The following is a 19,109-nucleotide window of genomic DNA, read 5'->3' on the forward strand; positions in this document are numbered from 1 at the left end:
CAGGACTTTTCCCTAGGAGACACGTGTCCTGAACCATGTGAACTTTGCGTGAACTTTAAGTCATTTTAAGGTGCGTCTTTACTATGTTTCTTTTCCTAACTCTAACCTCTGTAACATAAATAATGTAACTGTACATTAACAGGCAGCAATTTGTTCAAATGGGTGAATATAATATACATAATATAAAATATAATGTAATTGTGTCATAACATCACTTGTGGTGTACCCCAGGGGTCAGTATTGGGACCAAAATTTTTCTATTGAGTAAAGATTTTGACTTTCAAAAACATTAAAATTTGTGTTATTTGCAGATGATACCGCTATTTTATGCTCCAGAGATAACAGCTGCTTTTGATGGAGATCACAACAGAAATGAATAAATTAAAAAGATGGTTTGAGAAAAACAAAATGCTGTTAAATTTGACAGAGTGTGTCAAAGAGTGTGATATCTAATAAATGTGACAACCAACCCCATTCTCCCCTATTGTCCAAAATGTCAGACTATTCCTTTTAAGGGAACCAGTACAACAGAATCAGGGAGATGAGAAATATGAGGCCTTATCTCATGTTTTGAGGAAAATTGACATACAGGAGTCATAACCAAGAGAACAAATAGGTGTGAATGCATAATTTTACAACACGTGTGTTTAAATTACTTTGACACGCCCACAAAAATCTACCCACAGCATGTTTTTTAAAGCAAGCTGATACAGTTATGATGCATGGAAGGGGGTATGAGTCATAACTCCAAAAAAAAAAAAAAAAGGCCACATGTCCATCAGTCTGACAATATTTGTAATAACCTGCTATTACAAAATTAAATTACATGACAGCGTGACTGGGAGTCTGTTCATACACTGCATGAAAACAGTTTTGAGCTAATTACTGGGCTCATTGGTGCATTCAAAGCAACTCGATTTGAACACTTGAACACAGCTCCAGAACGAAAGCGTGTTTGTGGGTCACATTCATCATAGCGTACAAAAAACATGATTGGCTGGAAAGAGGTCACATGAAAAGATAAGCATAAACAAAGACGTAAGATCCATGAATTAATTTAGAAATGAATGAATCTTGTAAGATTAGTCCGTTTAGGGATGGTTTATATTTTTATATCGTTATATGTCTGTGGTTAGTGTTCTAGGATACTATTATTTATTATTTTGTTGTGATTGCGTGTATTGGGAGAGTCAGGTCACATGGATATGGGCGGTGACACTCATGATCTGTATGAACACCTCATCTTCACCTGTATGGTTTTTTGGTGAGTGGATCGCTGTATTTTTTGTTGACTGCGCTTTTCTTTGTTCGCTGTGATCATCTTAATTCTAAGTTTGTGCACTTTAAGTTGCTTCCTTTGCAGTAATAAATTTATTTGACGTATTTCAATCTTGTGTTGGCATGTCAGACAGGTTAATCAGGCCCAGCCTCAGCCTCTCAGTGACTTTTTGTTTGTTTCCTGCAGTCGCTATAACAGACGTAGGATCCATATTTTGCTCTCCTGACCATGTTGGGAAACGAATTAAATGAGACAATGCAGGCTAAAACCAATTGAAAGCATCACTAAATGCTCAAATTATTGCACATTGTGCTACTTTTTAGCGTTGTTGAACGTTCATTGTCCGGAGGGCAAAATTATCGTATGAACTGTCATGAATCTGGCAACGCTGGTTTCAGTGTAGGATCTCCAAAGTTTACCATCAAATAATAATTCTTGTGTGCTCCACTCATGTTTGCTCATTTGTCCATATCTTTATTTTCTTTGACACTATCAGACATCTACAGTTAAAACACAACATTTGGCAAAATACAATGATTTGGCAAAAAACTTGTACTGATTGACTCACTGATCATTTCAGTGAAACTGGCAGAAAATGAGCATTTCTGGAGAAATCGTCATGTTCAACCACACACAAAGATTTCATCCCACTTGGTATACAGTGTTTTTAAGTAACCCTGGCGAAATCAGTGCCAGGTCAGACAGTATCCAGAGACATCTTGATTCACTCTCTGGTGCTGTGACACACTCACAGACTCAGACAGGGGGTGGGGGTGTTGGGCAGAGAAGCCACGGCTCCCCGTGTTTGTTTTTGTGCAAAAAAGAGAGAAAGGGAATGAGAGAGGGTGAAAGAGACGGACAACACGAAGAAAATAAAACAACTTTTGTTCCTTAAAGTCACCAACCACATTTGACAAGAAACCATTGTATTCATACATGGACTGTACATTATGAAACCATGAGTGGCAGTTTCATAGTTAATCAGTGGGACAGCCGAGGTCTTTGATGACAGTTTCTGTACTCACAATAGCTCCATCTAAAGACAGCCACCAGCACAGTGAGTCACACAACTCCACATGAATAAAAGTGCTATATCTCTGCTGCATTTTGGCACGACTTTTTCAATCAGGTCATGCCAACAAGATTACCAGCTAATAATAATAAAAAATAAAAGTGTAAAATCGCCTCCCTTGATGAAAACGTCCACCTCACAACACTAAAACCATTGTCTCTGAAGCTGGTTATCCTTTTCAAGTGTCGCTCTCTCTTCGCCTTGATTCACAGCCTTTTGAAGCACCAACGTTACCTACAAAGGTGCAGCGCTTTTAACTCACTGCCCGACAACACTTGCATGTTATAAAGAGATTTGAACATTAAAAATATATACAAGTTTCTTTTCCCCATGAATGCAGACACTGCTGGAGCTCCCTCCGTCTGGTACAGGAATGATCTGTGTTAGTTGGTTGGGTCCAGGTGATGATTCAGTTCACTACGAGGTTTATATACAGGTTTCACTATATGGCATTTGGAACCATATTCCATAAGAAAAATAATTGACTTCATCCTAATTTACATCAATGGTCCCCTTGACAGTGAAGAAATATCAAAATGATAATAACCTGAAACATGTTTTTGAGTACTCTGACCAAGAAGACGCCGGCTCATCTTGCATAAAATGTTGACTTGGTTTTGCACAGTTCGTTCTGTTAAAAACTTAACCGTCATGTCAATAGCTGCTGAGTGCTGTTGAGATGCATTGTTCAGTGGATTTGCTGTTCTGACAACATTTAAACGTGATATCTACAGATGCTGATGCTTTTCGTTGTGTGATCTTGAGTGGTGTAGGTTGTAAACAGGAGTGTAATAATAAAAGAAAATGTCTTTCACATGCAACCTCTTACTCCCAAAACAACACTGTGATGATTCAAAGACAGAAATATGGATAGTCTTGCAGTAATTGTGAACTTTTCTCATCTTTCACAGGTCCCAAACATGTGGGCAGATCTCTTATTCACACCCACTTCACCTGCATGTTAATATCTGCTTGAAATGGTTGAAAATATCAGTGTAAATATTAAATGTCACATTGTGGGATGACAGTACAGTACGCACAGCAAAGTAACGTCAGTAAATTTGTGCATTTTGTGCTCTTTCCCTTCCCTGGATTCAATTAAAAACTACATATCAAATCAGAGTGCAACATAATGAGGTGTCTAGGAGTTTCATATTGCAGTACAGCAGCTCTGTACTGTACTATCATCGTCCACACGGGATCCCACTGCACTGTGACACATCACATGTGACAATGAACAATTCACAACATGATTAAAATAGTAACCTCCCTCTCACAGAGCAGAGTCACATCTGCTGTCGGAGACTACCAGGGTAATGATCACAATATGCCATCTACGACTGCATTAACATGATGTCCGTCCGTCCTGCTGTACATATGTAAAGATCGGTCACAGCTGCAGTGCAAATGCAAATTTACAACAAATAAAAAGTATGGAAAAAAATGACAGCTACATAATTCCAAAAATACACAATATGTACATGACACAATTGAACTACTTTCACTTTTTGAGTTCAGTAAACACTGCATAGGTGACTGCATCACTAGCACAGATGAGATTGTTGTTTTTTTTATCATATAATGCCTCACTTGAATAAATATTACATAAATATTTGCACTTTTTATGTCAGTCTCCATCTGCAGCCAACACTATTCTGATGTCCGCTTCATGAAAAGGTAAAATTTTGAGAGAGAAAAAATCAGCCTTGCATCATGAATGTTATCTGTTATACAGGAACATCCATACAATCAAGCATTCACACTAATAATAGCACAAAAACATAAAAAAAAAATAGCAGCAAATGTCGTCATGTTAAGCAAAACATGGAAATAATAACAAATGTAGTGCATTTGCAATTCATTGAAAATAAATAGTAAATGAAAAATAAAACACAAAAGGCAAAGTAAGGCTTGGCAGAATTGGCTTGCAGATTAAAATAAAACAAGATGGATGTCTCACTGGGCCACTGAACCAATAGAAAACATCATTCGGGAGCTCTGGACAGAACAGTAATGAACCTTCATGTTAACCAAAGGACAAAAATCTTAAAGCACGGCCTTTAACAACAAAACAAGCACTGCATAGCCCTTCAAAGCACTATCCGCCCCAGTACCACTTGTCAAGGTTATTGAATGCCTTGTACTCCTTGTGCCTACGCAGGTAATCACAAGCCAGGCATGTGTGCTCTGCCCAGAAATAGGCCTTCTTTACTTTAAAGTGCCGCCTCCACTCAAAGTACCTGAGGTACATTTCCTCGTTCTTGTCCAAGAGCAGCAGGTAATCGGCCAGCTCCTTGGGCGAGGTGAAGTCGTCCACGTGGATGAAGGCGTCTCCCTGGATAAAGTTCTCATAGTTCTGCCTCGGCGGGCCGAGAACCACTGGCACTGTCCCCACAGAGAGCGGGTTGTAGAGTTTCTCAGTAATGTAGTCCTTGTGGATGGAGTTCTCGAAAGCCAGGTAGAACTTGCAGCTGGCGATGGTGGGGAAGTAGTCTTGGTCAGAGATGTACTCCCCGAAGGCTTGTCCGTACGCGTGAACCTCAATGTGTTTGTACAGCTCATTGTAGTATTTCACCCGCACGTGGTCCTGGTTCCAGTTGCTCACAATCCAGCAGATCAGCTTGTTCTTGCTGGGTGGGACGAAGTCCTCCTCGCCCTCCGCTGCTACAATGGACCCATAAGGCACTTCAATGTCAGCATCCTGACGGTAGTTGAGAGTCAGATTGAACAGGTTCTCGATCCCAGGCAGCTGGGAGGAGTGCGACGGCGACTCCAAGTTCATCCATATCCACTTCTGGAAGGATGGTCGCTGGAGCGGCGGCAGGTTGGACAGGTCAGTGCAGATGTCTCGGTGATGGATGACGACTCCATCCGACTTGTTGTAGAGGTTCCTGTCCGCTGTGATGAAACAGCCATCGATGTTAAAGAGAGAGCTGCACACGCTCAGGTCGTAGGTTTGTCCGAAGGGCCAGAGCCAGATCAGCACGGTCGTCACGTTTTTATCGCTCTTGGTGGAGAAGAGGTTCTTGACCCGGTCTGTGGATACTGTCGACTCTACGGGACCCGATAACCAGCTGGTGGATGGTTTAAAATACATCAAAAACAGAGTCACAAAGCATCCCAGTATGAAAGTGCCGAGCAGAAGGGGTCGTAGGATTCTGTGAAAAGGTGCAGATGGCATACTCTGTCCTGGAAAGGGCACAGAGGAGAGAAAAAAGTCATGATCGACACACAGCATCCAGACTGATCATCTAATCATGCACAGGTATTACCACCAGCACACATTACCATCAAGTGTCTATGGTGCCTATTATAACGGATCATTGACTCTGAGCATCATTTGTGCCTCAATTAAATACAGTTGGCTGCTGAGCATCTGCATGTGAACACAGTGTTCCTATTCTTGCTCTAATCCATGAGTATGCACCCTGCTGTGCTTAAGGCAACCCACCAGTTTGGATCAATACTCATAAAGAAAAATGTGTCGCCTCCTCGGCCTCATTAAGGAAACAAACCTGGTGGATTTGACTGAATGCTGAAATCCAAGCAAGAGTCGAGGTCGCAGGAGTCGGAGGGAGCAGTTCCTACATTAGGTCGATGTTAGGATCAATCTTCTTTGTGATTCAGGGCTCATAGACAAACAAAAAAAATTGCAGGTCACGGCCAAGAGATGCTCCTTTCGCTCTCGACGCAGGTTAACAATGATCCTTAATGATCTAATGAGGTGTGCTTGATCTTGAACGTACAGGTCTTCTCAGTGACGCCTCCTTTACGTGAGCAGAGAAAGAGAGAATCAATTAGGGGCTTGAGAATCTGGAGATTGCAGAAGGAAGCATGCAATGAACTTGCAGAGCTTTATTTTCACAAACAAATCTTCTAAATTAGCTGGGAAGTAAAATGAAAACACAAAGATGATTGCAAAATTCATCAGGGATGTTATTTCAAATTTCCCAGTTAAGCATGGATGTAAGCTTCCAGTTATTAGTTTTTGGCATACACGATGTACTGTAGGAGAATGCTGCCATCTTAAGGCTGAGGAGAGTAGAAAGGCCCCCCAACTCTCTGGCTCTCTAGGGCTCAGTACACCTGCATGTTGCATAAAGAGGCCATACAGCAGAAATAGATCTCAAGAGGTGACTAGTTAAAAAAAATCCACACTATACTGAAGTGGATTTAATCAGTGAGACAAGCTCCAGCACTCATTTTCCTCGTGTCATCGTCCAATGTGACATATGGGGAAAGATACTGGCCTTATGTATGACAGCACGCCCTCGTCTCACCCATCTGTGACCCAGGTACAAAGATCCGTACTCAAAGGCCACACAATCAGGCGCCAGATAAGTGTATTCCTTTTAAAGGCTTGTGGTATCAATACATTTTCATGCATGCAAATCCTCTTACACACTTGTAACATGTTTGCTGTGTGCAGCAGTGATAAGCTCTTTGCCTCAGAGGACGCTGCATACCTTCATACGTCGGCGTCACAACACAGTGTGGACTCAGAGAAGTGTGCAGAAGTGCAGAGATCAAAATCAGGACTATTAAATATGCAGTGTGTGGTAAAGTTATAGTGTCTCCATGGTGATGGCGCTGAGGTCAGAGCATTTAATATGAGAGGGCTCACACACTCATGATTCCCCCCCTCTCCTCTTTGCATCTCTGCGCCAACAAATGAGACCTGAGCGAGACATGTGCAGCTCAAGCATCCACTTAGATTTTAAACAACATAACTGGGGTTTTGTCAAATGCATTGTGATGTATTTGGGACACGGGGAAGAGCACCGCATGGGTGAGTAGTCTGCAGCGAGGCTACGTTGGAATGAGAGGAGGCAGGGGATGATTAAAAAAAATGCAACCACAGATTTTGGTAGCATCACTCTCATGCATCAAATCCCTGATGTGGTTTTAGTAACAGGTAGGCTAAAGGGCAAACGGAGAGGCTGCAAAATGGCATTTCTCCACCTAATTTCACTCTGATTGATGTGTTTTGTGTAAAGCAGGCCACAGCACTGATTGTGAAAGGACACTCCATCCCAGGTGAGAATTAATTCCCAGCCAGCGAGCACTGAAGGTCATTTTAAAAACGTGATGCTATATAGTCGAGCCACTGTGTTAAAATGGTTGTCTTTAGGCGTGACACTGCATCCAAGTTGATGAGAATATTGAGAGATTCACTGGGATATTTTTACGGCACCCTTTTGCGCACCAAAAACGCGCAGAATATAAATAATAGCGTGGAGGATGCTGCTGGAAAATGTACAGTAGTGTCATGCAAAATCACTGGAGAAAAACCTTTATATCCACATAAAGTGCAATGCATTGACAACATACAAGAAAATATGCATGTAAGAATAAACACCTCGAGGAAAATGGGAAGGAACCAGTCAGTGTTTTTACAGTGAGAGATCATTTCTAATTAGCTGGCGAGGATTTGCCGTCAAAAGCAGGTACCGCTGCTCAGTCATGGGGTGCAGGGAGAGGAAAAAACACACAGCCATGCATTTCACTCACCATCTCGACAGGCGTGAGTCAAAATAGCCCTTTCTTCTCATTTCCTCCAGAGGTCCGTGTACCCTTTTTTCAAAGACACCTTGCAACATACGGAAGATGCGGATGCGTTTGGAATAGAAAATCGCGCCCGTCCGCCGTATTTGCAGGAATAGATCCGGATGAGCCCACATCCATCGTCTTGATCCAGAAAAATGATACCTACTGTAGCAATGTGCGCTGAATTTTCCCCCCGCTGCTGCTGCTGCTGCTGCTGCTGCACACCGACGCAAAGAATGATGGCTGCAAAATAAAAAATAAAAAATAAATTTAAAAAAAATTGGCGGCTACCCGGTCAGCCTGCACACTAAATTCATGGCTCGGTGTGTGAGGACGCCATGTATGCTCAGTGATGTGATGCGATGTGGAATAATTCCCTGCTGGCTGCCCATGCGCTACCTTGCTCTGTTTACGGTCAATGCAGCTGCAGGCTGTGGCGGAGCTCCAGTGCGTGTGTGTGTGTGTGTGTTACGTGTGTGTGCGTGTGTGTGATGAGATTCGGCGTTAGTGCATATTAAACTTCAATCATCTGCTGAAGGCTCTCCTTTGAATAAGCAGGTGAATCATCGCTGCTGCGGATCAAAAGGTTTCCCCCCTCGTGGCCTGTATCGTCTCCTTTGCCTCCTAACAAAATAATGGGAGCTCTATGTGGTACATGGCTGCCTTTTAGTGATGTAGTGGTAAGCCAAAGCCTGAACTATGAACCGCCAGTCACTGATGATAATGCTCCACAGCCACTAACTAGAAAACTAACATTTTCATGATGGTATTTACATCATTGCCACAGATCAATGCCTCAGCAGTGGGTTAATTATTCCACTATTAACAAAGAGGCATTTGAGCTTCCAAATGTGACCAGTGGCCCCATTAAACATTTAACATCACAAATTATGCCTATTAGCCCATTGCTTAATAATTTAAAGGGGCACTACGGTGATTTATTATCACACTTCCATAAAGTTGGGGAACAAGTCAGCGGTCAAAAATCGATGGAGCAGGAGCTGAAGGATCACTGCTTTTTGCTCCTTGTAATGTTCAAGCTCCAAAAACACTGGATCCTCCAATTCCTAGGTACCATGTCTGAAGGATTACTTTTGGTTCCAGTGTTCGGTGGAAATGTGGCTTTAGTGACTAGCTGCTCAACACAGAGGAGCATTTAGCAATTTAAAAGTGAGAGGCTTACTAACATGCTATTTAGTACAGTAAAACAGAATGCAAGACTTTTTGGTTTGTCCGAAACCTTAGTATGAACACCGTAGTGCGTAAATTGCAACCTATTTCTGGTGAAAACAAAGAAATACTTTGCACATCTATTTTCAAAACAGTTGGATAGGAGATGGACGAGCAGAATACAACTTGTAGGAAACTCCTGCGCACTTTCTAACTTGCAAAATAATGATTTTAAAGCTGTGACGTATTGGTAACTAGACCTTCATCAGGCAGAAGATTTAGTTAAGGAAACCAAAGGTCTAGTTACTAAAATGTTGCAGCATTAAAATCATCATTTTTGCAAGTTAGAAAGTGCGCAGGAATTTTTCTACAAACTAATTCAAACACTGGGCATTATGGTGGCATGAAAATCCCACAATGCAATGTGGTGGTGACGAAAACGTTCACAACAGTGGACAGGGACCGAGTCAGCTCTATAACGCTGATGAGTACTAAATACCTCTACCACGAGTCTGTTGCCTGATGTGACATTTACATGTAGGAAACACTATATGACATATTTTGGTGCGGGCACGATTACATTGATAACATATTTATGATTATTGAGCTTTGTTTTTGGTTCAACATGGTTTGGGCTTTTTGTTAGCCATTCTAGTGGCGTGGCTCGACCCAGACTGAAATATCCCAGAGACTATTTGGATGGTGTGCCATGAAATTTGGTACAAACAAAGATTATACCTCGTAAACATCAGCTTGCTGATGTTAGCATTTAGTTCATTGAAGAATTATGTGACAGTTCGCCTGTGGTGTACGTTTTCTAACAGATGAAGTATAAAAAAAGAGCTTAGGTTGGCACGGGTTACTATGGTGATGCATCTCCAACTGGTAAGGAGGCTCTCAGGAAGTGGTGTGGTAATTACCGCTCAGTGCTTCCCAAAAGATACATATTCATGTACGCATATTAGGTATAAGATAAGGATTTCAAACACACACACAGATCCCCTCAGCACTAGACCAAAAAAGTTCTGAAAATAAAATCAAAGAGGTGTCGAAGTGTCTTTAAGTGACACATGACAATAAGTTCCAGGCAAGTACGACGGTGTCAGAACATCAGTGAGAAGGAAAACTATTCCACAGATAAAAATAACCTTCATTTCGTCTCAGTAACTGAACTGCTGTCCTGTCATCCCTCTCCTGTTTTCATCACTATGATTCATCTCAGATTTCAGGTCGACACGCCTTTCAAATATCAAGATCTACGTTGTGCTTTCTCTTGTACTGTTTTTGGACTGAGGCAGAGTTGGAAGCAGAGTGAGGTGACAGATTTATACCAGCAGACTGCTTTGTTTACTTTCCTTCCTTTTTCCAGGGCGCACTTTATTTATTTCTATTGAGCTTTAATATAGGCACAGATTACAGAGGGGCAAAACATGCCTATGCACAGTTTCAGCTGAACACGGTGGAGTCGGTGATAAAACATGCCGTTAAGACGTTATGAATCCCAAAATGTACAACGCTGTGTAAACAAGAAGTAATAAGTTCAGTCAGCTAAATTAACAATAATTTACTCAAGTGTAAAAAATCACATATATCACTGCAGCCAATATTATAATCATTTAGTCCGATTGCCTATGGCTTTGAGAATAAGTTGGCTGTTCACATCATTTGCATTTCGTTGTGCAACTTCATTTCGTTTTCATGTAATTATTTTATACAACAATAAAAGAAACATTTGCCGTGGCTCTGAGTCCAATCAATCCTGCCATTTTCGCCGCTCTCCTCCAAATATCGCAGCCCATTTGCGAGTAATCTCCAAGTAGATTGCAGGTTTATTGGGCAGGTAGTCCAGATACACCGTCTGGCCCGTTTTGGGGATCGCCATTTCAATCTGAGACCCCTCGTGCCATTCATTAAAAGACGTTATAGAGATGAAATCAGGCCTGGCTTGTAACGCAGCACTCAGAGAGGTCTCATAGTATTTGCCGTTGATGCGGTTTCGAGTGTTTTGGAAGTTCCAGGGTCGAATGCTCGTGTCGATGTACCCCGGGCCCACGCTCGGGATGAATATCAGGTTGTTATCTTCGCAGAAAGCTTTAATGGAGTCCCAGTTCCGCTGAGTGGACCCATAGGAGAACCCATTAGTGGCAAAGTAAGTGTAGACACCATCAAAACCAGCAGTCAGGATCTCCCTCTTGTGTTTCTCCTCCACCAGCAGAGCGATGAAGATGGCGTCATACGGGGTATCCCTGATGCTGTTACTCTCTGTGTGTTTAAGCAGTTTGGCCCACTGCTCCGAGTTCATCAAGTATGAGTCATACACATAGAAGAGTGGAAGAAGCTTGCCAGTGTTGGTCCGGTACTTAAAAAAAGCAGGGTGCTCCCCGTATCTGAGGAGAGGAGGCATACGACACAGGATAAACAAGCGAAGAAAGGAAAATGTCACAGGAGTAAAAAGACTGATGCAAACATGGTAATTATCGATTGATGCTATGAATCATGTCAGAATGATTTCCAGAGGGAGTGTAAGATTATGGAGCTGGCATTTGACGGAGGATAATAATGGAATACACTCACTTGTCAATGATGTATTTGACATTGTTGAACATGCTGACTTCGTCTCTGTCTTTGTATGGCTCGATGTGAAACGCTACCTGTAAACACAGAAATGACAAAACATTCTTATAGACATGAACTTCTCTGATTTTCCCCCCGTAATGTGGGATTTATACTTCTGCGCTGAATCGATGCCGTACCCTACGCCATAGCCTGACGTGCATCTTCCCAGAAATGTAACTACATCTCCTGGCGACGCAGACCTTCTGTAAGCTGAAACCATTTCCCTCAGTGGAAACAAAGCTTTTATTTACTTTAATTTCACAGATTAGAAATAATAAATTGTGAAGACAATAAAGCCTCCACAAAAATAGCATTTTAAGTCTTGTGTGTGATTTATCCTGGCTTCATATGAGCAGAGGAAAATCTCCCCTTGTTGTTAAGCTAATTTATACAATGTAAAATACCATAGGCTTGTGCTAATAACGTTAGCATGTTATAATTGTTTGGAAAAAATGTTCAGTGTAAGACAGTTGTTTTGTCGGTGAACCCTGTGAGCTGTAATGAAGACGAATTTTGTAACGTTACCTTTGTTAAATGTTGCTGTTGTCCCTGGCTTCATATGAGTAGAGGAAACGTTTGTTGGCTGCTAGGCTAATTCATACAATGTAAAATGCCACAGGCTTGTGCTAAGAACATTAGCATGTTGTATTTGTGGGGAAAATGTGTCCAGATAAAGACAAGTGTTTGTCTGTGAATGCTGTGAGTTATAGTGAAGCTGATTTGTGTACATGTGATTGAAAATGTCTCTATTAAGCCATGTTTAATGTGTGTTTAATGTGTGTTTTGAATCCACTGAACCTTACAGCACTTCACAGAAACCCACAGGTATAAATGCTCACATTGGCATAGGCCATGTGCGTATAGGGTCTGCCACACAAGTATAAATCCCCCTTAAATTTTTAACTTACTAGATGTTTTTAATGAATTCTGTACATCAAACATTTCTGCTGCTCACATGGAATCAGGTAGATGGTAGACGGACAACACTGTCTGGACAGCATGGGAAAAACAATCAGTCCGACTGCATGGAAGGAAAATTTAACAAGACATGCACGACATTATGTAGCAATGGTAATACCGCCTTGTTTACAAAGACTGGAATAAAATATATCACATAGAATTATTTTGCATTTATTAACTTAGGTAATTTTTCTAGTACTGTCTAGTAATTGTTCAGATTGCCCGTGTTTTAGCCTGAATGACCCAACAAACATCCAGTTGTAAATACTGTCACAGAGGACGGCAAAAAGTTAAAATATTGTAACTTCGAACGCCAATGATTCCATGTGAACGCAACATTAGCCTGCTGCAAAATAAAAAACAAAGGCTACTAAACTCACTGCTGTCGTCATACAGACCTTAATGTGGTATTTATGAGCCACTTCCAGCAGCAAAGGCACAATGTCATCTACTGGCTCACCGTTATCATCACTCATGTTAGGAGGATACCAGGAAACAGCAAGGACACCTGGGAATAAAAGTTACAGTTCAAACATGACAGAAGAACATGTAGATAATGTTCATGAATATAATAAGTTATTCATGTAGTGCAAATGTACTGCAGTGATATTAAATGTGTGGTAGGAGTAATACAGAAGGGGCAGGGACAATCGTTTTCTTGGTCAAATCAGTCAAAATATGGATTATGTACGTTTAAAGACAAAAGGCCATTTAATTTAAATATAAGACTGCTGCAAAGTGTGATGACATAAAATGACACATGCATAACAAAAAACTGTGAAAAGTTGTGAAACCAGTTTGATGATTATCATCACTGCAGTGCTGTAACACAGTCTCTGTCTCGAGACGGCCCTCAAGACCAATTTCTGAAGTTCTCAGTCTCAACTCGACTACATTTTTAATCTGTCTTGTCTGAGTCTCAGAAAAAGAAGACTTTGGATTTTATTCCAAGACCACAACTGCAGGGATATCACTAAACTGCCTGTGCAAACAGCGTTGAACAAAGAGAGTTAAGTTGAGCTGGCTCTTTAGTGTTTGTTTGTGTTTGTTTGTTCATAGAAAACAAAGGAAATCTCATTTTATTGAGACATTTCTCAAGGTACACTTAAACTTACACACATATATACAGTATGGCAATAAAAGAGGTGAATGAAGGGGACTCTTCATTTAATGTCTGGGTGTTTATAAAGGGATGTGGATCGTTCAGATCGATGTGAGGGGTGCATATGGTTTGCATGTTTATCATAAATGTGTAACTCTGGTCTGGCCTTTGTCATGACTTGGTCTCAGTTTGGTGGTCTTAACTAAGACACTGTATGGCTGCATTATTTATAATAATATAGGGCTAGTAACTCATTATTACCATTTAACGACATAGCATAACCATATGCAATGATAATAATGAAAATTAATAAAATTAGCTCATTTAGTTGTTTTTTTTTTTGCTAGATTCGATACATAACAGTAGAACACAGTTAACTGCACTGAGGATCAGTTTCATTATTCTACATGTGTTTTTTTTTTTGCATAAATCTGCTGCAAAAGCAGCATTTTGACTTTTTAACCTACTGCATTTATAATTTATAATAATAATCTATTGGATGCAATAATTCAACTGTGCCATATTTTTCACCTTGTGAATGTATATTTTACTTTAATATACAATGCACATAACTGCACATATTTCTTATGCATACTCTAATTCTATTGTTGCCTCAGCACAGAGACTATATATATTTTATTTTAATATTTTAATTTTTATATCTTAAGTACTAGTGTCAAACATGGGAGCATGATGCACATTTTATTTTCATTTTCATGCATGTTTTATTTCTACTTTATTTTATTTATTGCTCTATATTACACACTTTTTTCCCTCTTACTCTTATTCTTATTTCTTATATTTCTCTATTCTTCACATTAGTGCAACTGTAATGAATCATAACTTGCTCACAAGGATCAATTAAGTATTTCTGATTCCGATTTCTGATCTGAATATATCGTAGGGATGCACCTAACAATTAGTCGACTAATCATTTTATCGAAAAATGTGTTGAAATGTTGAAAAATGTCGGTCTGTCTCCCCCAAACCCCAAAATTATGTCATCTAATGTCTTGTTTCATACTCATGCCAAAGGGTTTTAGTTCACCGTCATGGGAGAGTGTGTAAAGCTGCCAGTATTTGAATGTAAGAAGCTGCAATAAGAGTATTTTGGGGTACTTTTATAGTACTTTTCTATGAAAAATGACTCAAACCGATTAGTTGACTACTAAAATAGTCACCGATTATTTTAATAGTCGATTAGTCATCGATCAGTCGACTAATCGTTGCAGCCCTAATCATATTACAGGAAAATTACCTTATTATTTACCTATTGTTGGCTCATTATTGTCATTGTGATTTCAATAAGCACACTAATCCTACTTTTCCTCCACAATTTAGATTCTGATGTCTCCATTAAGGGTATCTGCCAACACTTCTTCCCCAGATCACTCTTACGTGAGGCAACATGAGGCAAGTGAGTGCCTTGGCAGTAGCTGAGTGAATGTAACTCAAAGTAAAAACACTTGACGTGAATTAATGTGGTAAGTATGCATCCATAAATCTTGTGGATTCATTTTACAATGTTGAATTGATTGTACACCCCTGGATTACATTAAAGTTGATTTCCATCTTACCAATGGCGGCTGTGCGCAGCTGCTGCATGTGAGACTCTATAACGGAGGGGTCCCTTGAACTGTAAGCCCCTAACGAAGGGTAGAAGTTGGACCCAATGTCATCAGGCGGGATGTGTCTCCCTTGTGGATACCCCTGAGCCACCTTAAAGTCCCAGTGTGGCAGCTGCGGGTGGTCCCAGTGGATGAATTTACCATCAAACTTGGGGCTCCCGTACCAAACGTAGTAGAAGGCATGGACGTAGTAGTTTGGAGGAGGGAACTTCCTCAGTGAAGCTTCCAGCTTGTCTGACTGAGCAGAGTCATTCATTTTGGTCTTGTCAGGTTTATTGTTGCCGTCTTTCTGGACCCGATTGTCATTATTTCTGTCTGCGACCAGCTCCACGCCGACAGGGCTGTTGAACGGAGAGTCCTCTGGTGTCAGCGCCTTCAAGACCACTGTTACTATGAGTACGAGCAGCACTAAAGCTATTAATGTGATGCAAGATTTGCGCCTGAACCTTGCCATTCTTCACTCAGTGCTGGAGGCTTTCCACAGTTCATTGTTGAGACAGCAGTGAGGGAATGTTGTTGGACAGGGTGCCATTGAAGCTCTGTTTGTTCAGCCTGGAGATTTGAGTAAAAAGGGATATAGGTGTGTTACAAAAGAGCATTATGGCTGCAACTAACACTTATTTACGTGATTAATCAACTAATTCTTAGGTCTATAAAAAGTCAGAATGTCCCATAACCCAAAGATGTTACGTTTAGGGCTGACACTACCAGTTATTTAGGTAATTAATTTCTTGATTAATAGATGTATCTATTAAAGTGAAAAATACCCATCAGAATATCTTAGAGCTCGAGGTAATGTCTTCAAAAGTCTTGTTTTGTCTGACCAGCAGTCCAAAACCCAAATGTAAACTACGATGTTGACACAAAGATGGCATCAAGTATTTACATTTCACAAGCAAATGTTTGGCATTTTTGCGTGAAAAAAATTACGAAAAAGGCCTGTTCAACGCAAAATCAAATACACATATTCTTCCTCTTAGCTGAAGCGCTATGTATGAAGATCTAGACTGTTTTAGTGCGAGTTGTCATGACCAGTAGGAACTATTTTCTTTTTACCAAACCACACCTGCCAACCAAATTACCACACAGAAGGAAGAGTGCATCTTCTCATGGACGAGAGGATCGTGCTTGTGAAAGCACAAGATGGCATGTTCCTCAACTGAGCTGTAATGTTAGCTAGCTCAGTTGTGCTCAGTGAGCTAGCAGTAGATGCATGCTGCCTTCTACGTGGTGATAGGGTTGGCAGGTGTAGTTTGGTAAAGAGAAAATGGTTCCTACATGAAACTGCTCACAACAAGGTCTTTGGATTATCTTGAGTAGCTGGGTCATGATTTCTGGAAAGAGCCATTGCTGATACATTTTTCAAAAGTCATTTTTTTTGGCACCACAAGCCGAGAGCCATCTAGTTCCATTATATTGGAGAGAAGGCAGACATCTCTACAGCTGATATCCAAGGCAACTCACATAAAACAATCTAGACCAGTGGTTCTCAAATAGTGTGCCGTAATGCCAATACAGGCGTACGGTGGGATTTTGTGATATCCATACATTGGCATATTATTGCAATATTCAACTGGGCCTATACAAAAAATTATGAATGAATGTTTAATCAACTGTAACATGATGTTGTGCGCACCCATTTCCTAATTAAGAGCTAAAAAAATAATTCAATTTAAACAACTTTTACAGGGAACCTATTTGTCGCCCATTTGGCGCATGGGAATTATAAGTGTGTGACCCATCAAAAGCCCTGATTGGCAGCCAGTCTGAGGGATTATAACATTTAATAGGAGAAAACTGTGAGTGGGACAATGGATCACTTTATTGTACAGAGCAAATCACAACAAAGCCCCAGCGAAGATGGTTAGTAGACAGTATCACAAAAGCTACCTGTCTTATTCTTTCTTATTTTTATTGTCTTATGTCATGATAAGTTTGATAACACACGTTATAGAAGCTGTTGTGCACAGATATTAATACAGGTGTGAGATTTTGGGGTTACCCTTTGGTGTGCCTTGAGCACAAAATGTTTGAAAACCACTGATCTAGAGTGATAAATTAATCATTAGCAAAAAAAAGTTGCTGATTAATCTTCTGTAATCGATTAACTGACCAGTTGTTGAGGCTCCAGCTCAGTTTACTATGATGTCAGGCAAAGAAAAGCAACAAACTGTTAAATGTTTGGTAGTTTTGTTGGAAAAATGTTTGTAAATTATCAATAAAATGATGAATCCCTATAAACCAGAGGATAACAGAGAGCTAGCTACAGTGCTCTCAATGCGGAAGTGCTGTCAGATAAACAATAACAGTCAGTTACAGAAGCTAACCGTGCTAACCTGTATCACATTACAGCTGTTAAAGCTACTAGCATAACACTCAGTGATGCTAAAAGACATATTAACAAGCTAATAAGGTTAGCTGCTCCAACTCTACCTGCACTGATGAACTTTAGACTTGTCAACAGCAGCCGAGAACAACAAGGGTGACACAGTGTTAGTTTTATCCTGAGACAGTCAAACACTTCTCTTGTTCCCGTATTATAACCGGACCCATTGAAACACAGACTCTGGTGTTAGACAGCACCGGTGTAACGGCTCAGACGTGTCTTCATGAATTATTTCGATGAATGAGATGCAGAGGACGGGACACAACCTGCACCTCTGGTTCGGCAGCTCGTCCCGGAAACAGCACTGATCTGTAAATGATGCGACTGCGACTGCGCAGTGAGTCTGACCCATCTATATGATGTAGGAAGCTGCTGTCACGAGCTGTGTCTTCTCCTCTCCAGTCAACAACAGTTAAAGGAGCAGTTCACCTGAAGCAGGCTGACACATGTCGCCCCCATTCGGTTGGGAGGGAGAATTACACAAATAAATCCTCACTAAAAGCCTTTATTTATTTATTTATTTATCTATTATGTGTTTATTTGTTTACTCTCTTTTAAACACAAAACACATATTGGTAAGTGTTTAAATCATTCACAATAAAACAAGTGGACAGAAAAAGACACCAGGGGACAGTGCACATATACAAAGCCAGAAGGAAATATTTATTCATACAAATACATTTCAGGAGATGCACATATTTATTGTCTGTGGAGAAAATGGTTTCATGTTTTGCTTGGTTTTATTTTCAGACATAATAAAGAGGGTTTAGAGTTATTGGCCAAAATAATGATTAGATTAATAATATGGTATTCTTTGATTTTACTGCCATTACATTTATTGAAACCTAAACAAAAAACAGACAGTAAGTCCTCCTGATTCATGTATTTATAACAACCTATTTCTCAATGCAATGGGTTCCCTTTTTCCAGATGGAATTAAAAAGCATGTTATCAATTGATTTAACAATTCATGTAGTCTTATTACTAACAGAGTGAGAGACACAGGTTAAACAGGAAATACCGTCTGCCTATGTCAACAAAACTCTTCCTTTCATAATAAATCTCTCTGTAACCAGTGACTCCGTTTCTGGGTTTTACTTGTAATTGGATCAATATTCAGGGTACATCTTTTGACAAGCTTGATTCCAAGATATGTAACAGTATCTTTTATTTGTATATTACAGATATGGGGACCTTCCCAGTCTTTAAGGGCAAGTAACTCACATTTATTGAGGTTCAACCACAGCCCAGACGCTTTAGAAAATGTCTGTAAGCTATGGCAACCTGAGTGGCATCTTTAAAAACAACAGTTTTCCTCCCCGCTACTGATATTCCTTTTATGATACCAC

At 40.4% G+C, this 19,109-nt stretch overlaps 2 protein-coding genes across 3 annotated transcripts; both read right to left on the reverse strand.

Annotated features, from left to right (window-relative positions):
• Positions 1 to 1,741: 1,741 nt before the first annotated feature.
• On the reverse strand, positions 1,742 to 8,629 carry fut9a (fucosyltransferase 9a). Of its 2 annotated transcripts, XM_049597088.1 has the most exons (4): positions 8,298 to 8,629; positions 7,863 to 8,141; positions 5,867 to 6,118; positions 1,742 to 5,540 (listed from the first exon to the last, which is right to left on the reverse strand). In XM_049597088.1, the coding sequence occupies exon 4, from the start codon at positions 5,530 to 5,532 to the stop codon at positions 4,450 to 4,452; it is 1,083 nt and encodes a 360-aa protein (XP_049453045.1). In that variant the 5' UTR covers positions 5,533 to 5,540; positions 5,867 to 6,118; positions 7,863 to 8,141; positions 8,298 to 8,629; the 3' UTR covers positions 1,742 to 4,449. The 2 variants fall into 2 exon arrangements, with proteins under 2 accessions (XP_049453045.1, XP_049453044.1); XM_049597087.1 differs by having other exon boundaries at positions 7,863 to 8,629.
• A 1,988-nt stretch (positions 8,630 to 10,617) lies between these two features.
• On the reverse strand, positions 10,618 to 18,088 carry manea (mannosidase, endo-alpha). Its single transcript, XM_049596964.1, has 5 exons — positions 17,808 to 18,088; positions 15,324 to 15,926; positions 13,043 to 13,152; positions 11,643 to 11,719; positions 10,618 to 11,455 (listed from the first exon to the last, which is right to left on the reverse strand). Exons 2-5 carry the CDS (start codon positions 15,826 to 15,828, stop codon positions 10,822 to 10,824), a joined length of 1,326 nt encoding a protein of 441 aa, XP_049452921.1. The 5' UTR covers positions 15,829 to 15,926; positions 17,808 to 18,088; the 3' UTR covers positions 10,618 to 10,821.
• Positions 18,089 to 19,109: the final 1,021 nt, after the last annotated feature.

This window comes from Epinephelus fuscoguttatus, linkage group LG14 (assembly GCF_011397635.1).
Source record: "Epinephelus fuscoguttatus linkage group LG14, E.fuscoguttatus.final_Chr_v1".
NCBI classification, from domain to species: Eukaryota; Metazoa; Chordata; class Actinopteri; order Perciformes; family Serranidae; genus Epinephelus; species Epinephelus fuscoguttatus.

Coding starts and splice junctions, on each gene's coding strand:
- fut9a (XM_049597088.1), bottom strand. CDS start 5,532: ATGCCATCTGCACCTTTTCACAGAATCCTACGACCCCTTCTGCTCGGC.
- manea (XM_049596964.1), bottom strand. CDS start 15,828: ATGGCAAGGTTCAGGCGCAAATCTTGCATCACATTAATAGCTTTAGTG. Junction 13,153..15,323: donor GCTGCGCACAGCCGCCATTG/GTAAGATGGAAA, acceptor TTTTATTCCCAG/GTGTCCTTGCTGTTTCCTGG. Junction 11,720..13,042: donor CTCATAAATACCACATTAAG/GTCTGTATGACG, acceptor CTGTGTTTACAG/GTAGCGTTTCACATCGAGCC.